The sequence below is a fragment of the Danio rerio genome, chromosome 6, assembly GCF_052040795.2.
Source record: "Danio rerio strain M-AB ecotype USA chromosome 6, GRCz13ab, whole genome shotgun sequence".
Lineage (NCBI taxonomy): Eukaryota > Metazoa > Chordata > Actinopteri > Cypriniformes > Danionidae > Danio > Danio rerio.
In genome coordinates this window covers 52755394-52768751 of record NC_141026.1, presented here as the reverse complement: position 1 = coordinate 52768751, position 13358 = coordinate 52755394, and the positions used below count along the sequence as shown (strand labels likewise).

At 37.1% G+C, this 13358-nt stretch overlaps 1 protein-coding gene across 14 annotated transcripts in view; it reads left to right on the top strand.

Annotated features, from left to right (window-relative positions):
• Positions 1 to 13358, top strand: part of mtss1 (MTSS I-BAR domain containing 1) — a 103714-nt gene that overhangs the window by 9719 nt on the left and 80637 nt on the right. For 13 of the 14 annotated variants that reach the window (XM_087255713.1, XM_087255711.1, XM_087255707.1 and 10 more), the window contains 1 exon segment: positions 8130 to 8191. In XM_087255713.1, the coding sequence (XP_087111839.1) occupies positions 8130 to 8191 (62 nt within the window). 14 annotated transcript variants of the gene reach the window in all.

The window sequence follows — 13358 nt, the reverse complement described above, 5'->3', positions numbered from 1 at the left end:
TGAATCTCTTGAGGGTGAGAGTTTAATTATTTGGGGTGAATTATTCCTTTTAAAGGACAGACAAGCCTGCTATCCCAGAAGACTTTTGATTAGTCACAGCTGACCTAATGAAATGTGGATGTAGCCAATCACATTTGAGGTTACAGTTAAAAATAGTAAGTCCAGTCACACAACTGGCAAATACAAATTGTGAAAAAACAAAACAAAAGCAAAAACAGCGGGTCATATCGAGAACAGATTTGGTTTGCATGTAGGTAGATTGGTTCTTCTCTCATGGAAGTAATTCATCTCGTGTTTCAGGATCAAAAGGGTGATTAGTTCTTTTTGACAGATTTGCCATCATACTTGGTTCACTAACACTGACAAGATCAATCCATTTCAGGTATAGTATCGGAATTTGTTACTGAATGACTAGATTTTTTTTTTTTAGTTTTTCAATGGCATCAAAGCAATTCGGTCAGTGCCTATAAAAAATGTCACACTGGATAGCCCTTATTGCTGATTGTCTAGATCAGTTGTTCTCAAACTGTGGTACGTGTACCAGTGGTACACAGGCTTCCTTCTAGTGGTACGTGGAGGAATGAAGTATGTCATTTACATGCTACACACATTTCAAAATGTATCAAAAATTATGTATATAACATGTCATATATGACATATAGCCTATATTTCTGAGGTAATCTGCCACTTTTTTTAACTGCAAAGTTGTAGCTGCTTTACTGGGCCTATTACGCTACTGTATTTCAATACTGCTCGTTTTAGTAGTACTTGGAGAGACAATTTTTTTTTTTTGAGGTGGTACTTGATGAAAAAAGTTTGAGAACCACTGGTCTAGATCATAGATATTTACATTAGATGTCACCTACCCTTTTGTTGACTATCAGAAGATGGATCCGCCATTTTGGTACAGGGTAGCGCTTCTTTGAAATGAATGTGGGACCAAGGTGCAGTGGAGAACTGGCCATCCTGAGCCATAGAGATATACATATATCTATGATCGGGTGTTTTCCCGCTGGTCAGAATGCAAATATGTTTTTAAATGACGAAAATTAGAACTTTACATCACTTTTCTACATCGATGGATAAGTGACCTCACTATGCAGCGTTTGTTAATTTATGCAGCGCAAAACTCCAGCATCTTTAGATTGGCTTTAGTCTTGACCAGGTTCAATTGAATGACTTGTCCTGGGAGCAGTGTACAAATATGGCGTCTGTGTTGATGCATGCTCAGGGTCCAATATCTACTGTATATATCTATAGTGTAAATTAGCAAAACATCTGAAATAAATATTTATCAATTTACAAGGTGTTTTACTTGACAAAAAGAAAAGACAGTTTTAGACTGTGTTTCAGTTGCAGAGTTTGAAATCATGACATATAAGAGTTAGGGTGCTTTCACACCTGTCAATCGATTCAGTTGTTCCGAAACAGAGATTACAATTGTTACATTGTTGCTCTTTGCTCTTGGAGCGGTTCGCTTTCACGCTGCAAAGTTTCTAATCGGACAAAAAGAGCTAAAACAAGTCACGTGCGAGTAAACTCTCCTCACATTGGTCAGAGTGTCAGGGTTTATTTTGCAGCGTCCTGCTCAGCTGTCAGGAGAGGTGGTGGTTTGGTGGTGATTGACAGGGTGCGCGGGCGACGTGTCTGAGGAGAGATGCGGTGGGGAGGGGTGAGAAGGGTGTGCGACGATGCCTATTTGAGGACCGGGAGGGAGACGCGAGATTACCAGGAGATCATCACTCGTTTGCGGGCATCCGGAGGCTCGCGAAACTTCCCGCCCTACTCATAATTCTCTCTTCATATAGCCGTATGCCTATTACATATCCATAAAACACAGTGATATAACAGCGCTCGGATCGGATCGCTTTCTCACTGCTATCGAACCGCTCCAGGGTTCGTTTCAATCGAGCCGAGACCACCTCATTCAAGCGATCTCGGAGCAATTACTTTGGCGCGGAACAGAGCGCGATTGCCCTGTTCACATATGCCAAACGAACCGCGCTAACTGGGCAAACGAGACACGTTTCGAAACAAAAGTGTTGGTGTGAAAGCACCCTTAGTGAGCTAATTAGTGTTCTATTCCTTTGCTCAACCTTGCTTCATGTGCTTTAGACATTGATGATATATCATCCAGCTATTTGTGGAAACACTGACTGTTATTATTGCCAGGTGCATGATAAAACAGGTGGAAAATCAAGTAAGAAATATTTAGTAACCCAAAAGTCCTAGCAACCACTGTTGTGCAGTTATTTTGTGCCCCTCCCCCTCAACCACCCAGCGTTTTGTCCTGCTGGACTCTAATCATTAAAAGGCTTCAACACTTTTCGTTGACATCAGCCAGGCTGCTTAAGATGTATTGGAGAAGCTAATGATTTCTGTCCTCCCTGTCTGGGATGACGCCAGTCTACAGCTGAGGAGCTGCCTGCCTGTGCACATTCCTGCTTCAGGACGTCCCCCTTCCCCCTCTCTACCGTCCCACAATCCCTCCGCACTGACTGCGCCATGCACAGGCCTGCCACTGAATCACCTCCAAAACGCAACCTGCTTAAGACTCGCCGGACACTAGTACGTCTGGTTCACGTGCACGCACACATACTTGATACACCCTGTCTTACAGCTAAAACGGACACACCCTCATATGTACAGGTGCCTATTACTGACATGCAAAGCTTGTGCTAATGAGAGACTTTACGGCTCAGGCAGTTTAGAGTGCTTTATGATATTCAGTAGTGGTTAAACCGTTTTGGCTTTTCAGTGGATGATTACGATGTTAAAGAGCAGGGTGGCCAATCCGAGTAGTGTACTCTTAAATGTATGGTTACTTTAAATGAATTTTAAATAGTATGAATGCTGTTGTTTACATAAGAAAACATTTAACCATCCACTGCACGGTGTAACCATATGGTAACATGATACTTATGTTCATTTTCCTGCCACTGTTTCTTTAAAACCAACATTATTTTTTTTGTTGGAAAGAGAAGACCTTAAAGTAGCCAATGATGTGTTTTGGTTAAGTAACATGACATGCTGTGTTTTTCTGTGGCGTGATTTTTGACAGACTGCCGTTTATTGTGAGTAGTTGCTGAATGCACATGTAAACGTCAATAAAAACAAATGATCAAGTTATGTGAGATCCACAAAAGAAATCTGAAACATCATCTCCAGGACGTTATAATGACATATTCACAACTCAATTTTTTTAATCGAATTAGTTGTTTTTTTAAATCGATCCAAATGGCAACAATGTGTCATAGTGGAGCATGCAATATTGCAATGGGTTAGCTAGCTAGCTAGCAAGGTCAGCTGTGAACTTTTAAGTTGTAACAATAACAACATGAAAACTAGGAATATAATGTTAATTAGTCATATTCTAATGGCATTTGCATTATAGATAAAATCTAGTTTTAATGGCAATACTACTTTTGAATATATGAATACAGGGAACAGTGTATTAGCGAGCACCACCATTTACTATTGTAAGTAATAGAAGAAAAGGACAGAACTAGCTCTTCCTGCAGATGAAAGTAAGGGTGAGATGGGTTTTAGTGACCATGAGAATGATGCAGACTGGACAGTTGATAGAGACACTTCTGGTAAGTTAGCTCAAAGGCAGATAAGACAGGTGTAGTATAGTATTTAGCATATAGGTTATGGACAGTTTTTACCATAGGTGATGTGGAAAAATAAAACTAGTATTTTGGTAGCTCTGAAGGTGGATCATTTAGGTACTGTTAGTTCACAGTTCTCCTAATTAAAACAAACTTTTGGTTTATTAGCAATCTATATGCATTGTACATAAAAAACATGAAATTACACCTTGATTTATTTACATTAATTTATTCATTATGAAAGCTATTTTAACCTCTAGTAAGCAGCAGCAATTAATTATGAGTGAAATATTAAATTTAACTTTTTTTTTATAAAACTGCATTTATTAATTATGTTAAATAAATGTTAATCTTTTCACCAGTTTTCTGTTTGTCTTCCATCTAATGTAATGTAGGCTACGTGTATTATATCAGCCAATCAATATGACTGTTAATAAGTGTTTCTGCCTGCCTGCTACAAACACAGATACAATGTTGTTCCATTTATTTCTACATCACCATAAATATCATTATTGCAAATATTCTTGAAATATTAAGACATATTTTGAAGTCATATCACCCAAACCTAGCTTGGTTATGTACAGTTTTTGCCATAGCTGATGTGGAAAAATAAAACTAGTTTTTTGGTAGCTCGGAAGGTGGATCATTAAGGCGCTGTTAGTTTACAGTGCCATGCAATGTCTCCCTTGAGTCCTTGTTATAGATGGGGGATGTTTTTAAAACCATTTATTATTAATCAAAGAAACCATCTGCGAGAGACGCCATTTTTTTTCCTATTTGAAATGCACTGGCTGATCGTCATTGCACACGCAGCCGGGTGTACTATAAATGTGTGTGTTTTGTCACTTGATACAGTGGACCGACAGGTTTTCTGTCCTCTTCTCGTCCTCCGCGCTCTGTGTCACCACCTCTTTACCACAGCAACAGGCTAGGATGAGAAGGATCGAAGACAGGAACTGATAATATATTCTTTCATGCGGCTGAAAACAAAACTCTGGGGGTTTACTTCACAGGCGAGCTCTTTTTCCTGAGAGACCAGAGAAAAAAAGAAGGAAATGGTTCACAGCACAGATTTGCTAGTAGTGTTCTTGTGGGTGGATCGTCCTTTAAAGTTTCTGACAGACTCAGGAAAGCCCTGGAGGCATGTGTACAAAATCATGGTCACTTGTTTCCTACGAGATGCATACAGTGAGATAACCTTGCGTTCTGTAATTATGGCCACCGGAAGAAGCTACTATGTAAAGCTTAGGCTGGTTATCAATTCAAATTTATCTACCATCCACTAAACATTTTTGTTTGTGAATATCATGTTTTCAGTATAAAAGACTATAAAATTCTAAAATTACTTTCACATTGGATTAGCATTAACACACTATTTGTTTTGAGTGTTAGCATCAGGGCTGCACAATATATCATTACGCTATCGTTATATTAATGATAGTACATTCAATATATCACAGGCTTGTGTGACCAATTATATTTATTTTATGCATTGAATGTTTATCTAAATTTGACCAATCAGATGGGACCTTATCTTTATCCCCACCTCCTTAATAGTTGCTGTTCTGCGATTGGCTGGAGCCACTCAAAGGTGAAACCCAAAGCTGAACATAAATACTAATGGTGGGTGTCAAGACGAGAGAAAGTTAACAACAGCCAATCAGATTCAGAATATCTGCTGAGGTTTTCGCTCATTTCGCGTTGTTTTAAAGACCAAATCTTTGCACATTGACAGTTTTTTTTTTTGTCTGAATTAGAATTAATTAGATCTTAATTTTAATATCATTTAATAAATGAATGATTTAATAGCAGCTAATAAAAATAGTATTTTCTAAGGAAATGTTATATCGCAATACTCAACAACAACATTGTATTTCGCATATTTTTTCAGTATTGTGCAGTAGGGTTGGGCCGATAGACGATGCCATCGTCCATCGCTGATGGCCAATAGACAACACGATGCTGAGCCGGCATCACCGATCCTCCGCCCCGCCCCAGTCGCAAACCCGCTCGTGAAAAATACACGTCCGTGGTGATGTTTCACATTAGACATCGTATGATGCCTATAATTGGTCGACATCGCCCAACCCTACTGTGCAGCATTAGTTAGCAATGTCCTAAAACACATTTAGGATTTGTTATTTTGGCACAGGCTATAGTGAAAATCACATATTTGATGCACTGAAGTTGTTTATAATAGAAAATATCCGGTCCACCAAATAGCTTGATGCATGATTAAATCTGTCTTCTTTACTAAAATAAAAACTCTAAATTTAAGAGCTAGCTAAATTGAATGGATGTGCTGATTTCTTTAAATATACTCTACCATTGAAAAGTTTAAGTTGTCTTGAAAGAAGTCGCTTATGCTTTTCATGCCAAAATGATTAGTACATTTTTTAGATTATACCAAAATGTTAGTTTAAATGCTACAGCCTAATCAACACTAAGTTTTTGTTTTGAATCGTGACCTTGCATTTAAGGTTAATTCTAGACGAGCCAATAAACTGATCACGTGCTTTAATTGCTGAACGACCTGGTTGTCTCACACCAGACACTAGTCTGTAAACCAAGTCAGGGCGATTACATTTTATGGCCTCCTTGTAAAGCATTTTCAGGTATGTGTATTATTACTGATTAGATGGAAACCATTGTTTTTAATCCATAGAGTAAAAATGATGATCTTACTGCATTAACATACTTGTTAGCAAAGCTTTAATTTATTTTTTTTTATGTATTTATTTATTTTTTCAGAATCACAGCTAGAAAGAAGCTAAAGTACAAAATGTCCAATAACTAGGTCCAGACACAATCTGTAGACATTTTTTGCTATTTATGTGGAGAATTATGTAAAAGAAATCTGCTGATTGATGCAGAATGGTTTTTGGAGTATCATAACCAAAAACAGAATTTATTAAATAAAAAATAATATGCTTTTAACTTCTTTTGAATGTTTTCAATGCAGATCTAATTAGATCCACTTATTTGGTAAACAAAGCAAGTCTGTCATATAATACATAGACTAAAAGACAGTAAATATTACTTTATATACTGTATTGTAAATATATCATATAAACATTTTCACATTAGTCAATCATTCATTTATTCATTTTCTTTTCGGCTTAGTCCCTTTATTAATGCAGGTCACCACAGTGGAATGGACCGCCAACTCATCCAGCATATGTTTTATGCAGTGGATGCCCTTCCAGCTTCATTGCATCACTGGGAAACATCCACACACACTCATTCCTACTCATACACTATGGACAATTTAGCTTACCCAATTCACCTATACCACATGTTTTTGGACTGTGGGGGAAACCGGAGCACCCGGAAGAAACCCACGCGAACACGAGGAGAACATGCAAACTTCACACAGAAATGCCAACTGACCTAGCCGGGGCTCAAACCAGCGACTTTCTTGCTGTGAGGTGATTGTGCATGCTGCGCCACCGTGCTGCCACTACATTAGTCAATATTATTACTGAAATTAATTAAAAAACATAATAAATATAAATGTACACACACTTACACAAGTAAATACATGGACTCAATGATGGGCTAAAAATTAGCAGATTTCTGCACACACAGATTCCGCGTGGACCTACCCATAATGCATAACAAGCTGTACTGTATATGCATCTTGTAGACAATGTATATCTTGGGCTCAAAAACACATTGCGCTGAAATGTACGTGAGATTTTTGATTAAAAAAAATTTAAAACCTGTAATTGTCACTTGGAATATTGGATTTAATCAAAGTAAACTGAAACATTTTGTGGCAGATATTACTGCATTAATGCAATTGATTAACATTTTATTTGGAGATTGCTGAAGTTTGAAATTAGACCATCAGCGATTTGTTAGAAATTCAGTAATATGTTTCTGATACCCGTTATGGCTAAGCGAATTGGCTTAATTTGGATAAGGTTTTTTTCATTTGAGTTGGGGCAAACTTTGAGCAATAATGAGAATGAGATTACTGAGAAATAAGACAAAACCAAAAAAACATTAATTTTTGTAGTCTGTGATGCTCTGAAATGACAAATCATGTGATTTTAAATGTTTGTGATTTTTAAAACCACACATTGTTCTGTCTCTTTTAGTTTGTCGTTATGCTATTAGTCTTAACAATTAAAATGTTTAATAATTGAGACAACCTGTTGTAATTTTGGCCTTTTAAGTATATACTGTACCAGTCACCTTTTAAAGACCTACAATACCTGTGCTGTTTTTGGTGTAAACATAGAGTACATCAACAACAACTTCCTAACACAGGATCTGAGCATTTTGTCTAACTCATTTTAATCCTTTTTAATCCCAGACTTTTACCTATTAAATAGCCTTTATTCACATCTCATTTAGATTTTGTATGAATCTAGTAAACAATGACAGATTCCAGTCTTTTAAACAAAACCATTGATGACTGACACCAGATAAACTATAGGTGATGTGTAATGATTTACTCTGGTTTGCTCACACTAACTCCTCTCTTCTTCTCTGTCGCTGTTTGTTTTGTAGGCCAGTTATCCTGCTTGGGAGGACTTTGTCACCAAAGGGGCTAAGCTGCAATCTCAGTTAAGGTAAGAACAGGCCTCCTGCATTACACTTCCTTGAGTAGGGAGTAATTATGATAATCTCGTTTCGAAAGCAGGAAATGTGCTCGATTATTGCATCATTCAGGAAGGATTTGTCATCCAGTGTAAGAAGAAAGCTAATAAAGGAGCATTTGAGAAAAAAACTGGAGGCAAACGGCAATGATGAGGCAGGGATGAAGAATGAAGGGGACTTAAATTTATTTAAAGGAATAAAGAGGTCATTAAGAAGAAGAGGGATTTAATTGGAGATAATTGGAGTAGGAAAGCTGGTACATTTAGTTTGCCTCAAATGTGGATGTATAGTTTGTTCAGAGGGTCTGGCTTGATTTTATCCAGTGACTGAATCTTAAACTGTGGATGATGCATACCAGAATTGAGAAAGATATTTGGAGGGTGAAGCCAAATAATGGTAGGGGCTCAATGACTGGCTGTTTAAAATAATGTAATTTAATATTATAGTCATTCAATTAAAATTAATTTAAAAAGCCAACATTAAAATGAAGTAAATTGGATCAGTGTTGATTTAGTTCTGAAAAATGCCCTAGGTCATGTCGTATTTTCACAATCCATGTTTTTCCCGAATGCTTTGTTGATTTGGTAAACAACACCAAGATACGCAACAGTATGACTCATTGGACAGTCTGTTCATTTGCGTCAGAATAAATATGGTTTCTGACCTTACAGAGATGCATACTAAGTTGTAGGGCTTCACAATTTGTAGAAAAAATCTAATTGCGATTTATCTGTTCAAAATTGCAATTAGTGATTTAAAAATGCGATTTATTATATTTTGATAAAAGCGCTGCAGGTTGATTTAGTGCTTTTAATATCACCAAAGCATAATCACAAAGTACACTACACCAGTGTTTCTCAACTAGTGGGTCGTGACCCAAAAGTGGGTCGTAGGAACATTTTTAGTGGGTCGCGAAGTGTGTGGTGAAAAAACAAAAACAACGAAAGTTTAATTTTTAACTTGTTTTGACTTTTATTTTGAAATGTGTCCATGAAAACCCTACCGTTTGACAGGTGAAAAATCATTCAATTATAGCAACAAATACGTCGAAGAGCAAGTACAAACCTGAATATGTAAAGTATGGATTTACATATATTGACGACAAAAAAGAATTAAAACCTCAGTGTGTCATAGGTAGCGAGGTGCTCTCACAAGAGAGCACGAAACCTTCTAAATTAAAACGACATTTAGAAACCAGACATGTTTTATGAACAGTTTAGTTCATGGTAACTGAACCTTTCCTTACCCTAACCACTGTTTACAGTATTTGTCATTTTTTCTTTGTAATATTTCTATAATTTGATACATTTTGTTTAATGACGGCAATAAAATAGTGATTATTTGTAAGTCGTGGTGATTTTCTTATGATTTATCGGTCGCTACTTGTTTATGTTAACAAATAAATACAAATTAATTATAATTCCTAAAATTTTATTATAGTTCCTAAAAATTTGGGTCGGGACTTGTTGACATGTAAAAATGTGGGTCCCATGGCCAAACCAGTTGAGAACCCCTGCACTACACTATGCTGTCAGTTTTCGTGACATATCAAAAAAATAACTACAGTATAGGGTTGGGCGATGTCGACTAATTTGGCATTGTATGATGTCTAATGTAAAACATTGAGATAGACGAAGTCGTCGTAGGTGGCGGTGAATTAATTATTTATGAATAATGAATTAATTCATAACGACTGAATTATTGGTAGCCTGGTAGTGAAATATGGGTTCTCCTGTAAAAGTTGTCTGATTATTATTTTTTTTTTTAAGTAGTTGGAGTGTTTAAATTAGGCTACTCGGGCTAGACTTCCTCGCTTTAGTAATAATCATTAATAGGTTATGATTATTAATAATAATTATAGCTTTTCAAATCACCATTTCGATTTAGTAACGTTTATTCGTGCAGGCCTACTAAGTTGGTACTCCAAATCAATATAACAAAGTCCGGCTTATCAAGGGAAGGAAGTGATCTTTTAGGTTAGCCATGGATCCCATTTTTACAGTGTGTCCCCTCTGCTTGACCTCTATGTTCTGCCCCTGGAGAGTAAACGGGCTAATGACCCTCCCAAAGGTCCACTCCATTCCTGCAGATAAACATCAAACACACTCCACTCACACACACCATTACCACTGCCAGCTCCTCCGTCTGGACTGCCAAGAATCAGGCACTGTTTTTTTTAAATGTTCCTCATGACTTTGGGCTTTGTTAGTGTTTTTATCAACAGTGTTGGGTAATGTTTACCCGTTGCAGTGGTATGTCAAGTTTAACAAACATCACACAGCATGCAAATGTAGGTACTAGACTATCTGGTTTGGAGGTGACTACATTATTTTAATCCAAACCACCAGTTGTTTCAGTTATAGTTGTTTACAGTGGGTGGGTTACATATATGTCCCACTTATTTTGCTCGATGTCAGTTCTAAGGGTGCAACTGAGCTGCGTGATCCAATCAAGGCAATTTTTATGCGCATTTCGTCTTGTAAACCTGCAGCATGTGCAGACAGAGTAGAGTTTACTACACAGAGTCGTAATACACTGATAAGCTATGCAAATAATTCAAATTCCTTTTAATTGTTGGATAATGACATGGAGATAATCCTGCAATAATAACCGCTTTTGCATTGCTTCTCAATGAACTACATCTGTACTGTAGTACAAGCTCCACATGATATAGCAACACATGAAGAAGATTTTTCACCTCGTAACTACAGTTGAGTGTTTGAGATAAAACCTTTTGTGAGAATATTCCATAGTCGTGTGTTTATTACACATGCTGAATCAATGAAAGTTAAATCTTCAGTTTATTCAGCAACTGAATTTCCCACACGGGATTTCCTGGGCTTGTATTTGCACAGGATTGTGGGTTTTCACGAGAGCACCCTCTGGGGTTCGCAGGACATTTACTACAATTTTTACTATACCTCCTTGAAGATGTGCAATCAATCGCATTTACGATTTCAATTCGATTCATTGCAAAGCTCTAGGTGCACAACACTGGTACTTTTTAATCGATGAACCCATGTGGAATGGCTTGCAAGCATGTGAGAAAGCAAGCGAATGAAGCTGATGTGGATGGGAGCTATTATTTGGATCATAACCTGTGTGTTTAAACTAAAACACTGTGAATTATGTATACCTCACACAGGGCTCGAAATGAACCTTATTGCTTGATAGCACTGGTGCTCCTAACTTTAAAAATGTAGGCGCACCAGTGAAAGATTTGTTGCACCCACCATATTTGAGCATTGTTACTACAAGTTTTTTTTTTTTATATAAAAACAGATTTATTGCATTTGAAATCAACACTTATCAAAACTAACAAGCAAAATAAATATATATAATTTATATATATAAAATGAAAATGTTCATCTGATTAATGTACAATACAGTTTGTAAAGTAATATTTACTGTCTTTTAGTAGATGTATTATATGAGAGACTTGCTTTGTTTATTAAAAATTTGAATCTAATTAGATTTGCAATCTAAATATTAAATAGACGTTAAAAAGGTATTACTTTTTATTTCACTTATTAAGGTTTTAGTTATTATACTCCCAAAATAATTCTGCAGAAATCCACAGATTTTTTATAAAATTCTCCACAGAAATAGCAAAAAACGTCCGCAGATTCCGTCTGGCCTGCTGTTTTTTTATGGGTGGTGTCTGATATTTTAATAAGAAGAGGTCAAAGGCGGGGCAAGCATTGCGGGATTTGTTTACTGCAGCAAGTTGACATTACAACAGTTTTAAACTGTTCCTGAGCGCTGCATTTCAAGTGGAAAGATGCATAACGAAGACTATAGAATACAAAATAAAGGGCCTTTTTGGATAATGCGTGAATGTGTCCTAAATCCGTGTGCGCAGTGAACATTTTGCAGTGAAAACCGGTCGCATCCAACAATTTAATGCACCCACACAAATGCTCCCAAATATATTTTAAGGTATCTATGATTGAGATCTATGATAAAATTTCAGGCACATATGTGACCAAAACAGTCTCAATTTCGAGCCCTGCTCACATCACTTATCATCCGCTTGTTAAGTGGTGACGTGTTGGTGGAGGATGTAATACTGTTTCCGGGTCGAAGCCGCCACTCATTTGAGTTGAGAAATAATTCGTTTATGATCACTTTTTATTCATATAACACATTAAAGTTAATTTTACATAAATTATAGTGTACACAACAATCTCTGGGCTTGCTGCGTCACAAATACCAAAATTTTAACAATTTATAAAAAATAAATCACTTTCTGTCCATCGGATATTAGGCATAGACATATATATTACAATCGTGATTTTCGAAAGCATTAAATCGCTTTGTAAACGCTTAGTATTGCCATTTCACGAGTCTCCCCAGTTGGATAGAGCGCTTGGACCCGGAAGTCACTTCGCGTGACGTCACACTTAACAAGCGGAGAACAATCGCATTTTACCATCAGTATAGCAGAGAGTAGGTAGTCTTTTATGGTTTTCAAATGTCAGTATTTTTGTTTTTGTCAGTATATGGCATGGTCCATGTTTGATTCATTCATTCATTTTCTTTCAGGCTAGTCTTTATTTCAGAGTTCACCACAGCGAAATGAACTATTTCAGCATATGTTTTATGCAACAGATGCCCTTCCAGCTGCAACTTAGTACTGGAAAACATCCATACAAACTCATTCACACACACAAACACACAAGGACCAATTTAGGTTTTTCAATTCACCTATAGCGCATGTATTTGGACTGTGGGGGAAACCGGAGCACCTGGAGGAAACCCACACCAACACGGGGAGAACAAACTCCACACAGAAAAGCCAACTGACTCAGCTGGGACACGAACCAGTGACCATCTTGCTATCAGGCAACAGTGCTGGCCACTGAGCCACCATGCTGCTCTCCATTTGTGATTGGATTTAACAAATGCATACCTTTTTTACACCATTGACATGTTTAGTTGTCATTTAATGCCATAAAGTGTCTTGTGGCAGTTCTGATTGGTTGAATCAGTTGTTAGATGAGATATGCTAGAATTCGACAAATTGACTAGTCATCCAGTGTCCAACTATCATAACACATGCTTATTTAAACAGCTTCAGACATGATTAATCCCACCAGGATTTAGATTCAGATTGGTTTCAGTATTACTCTTCAAGCG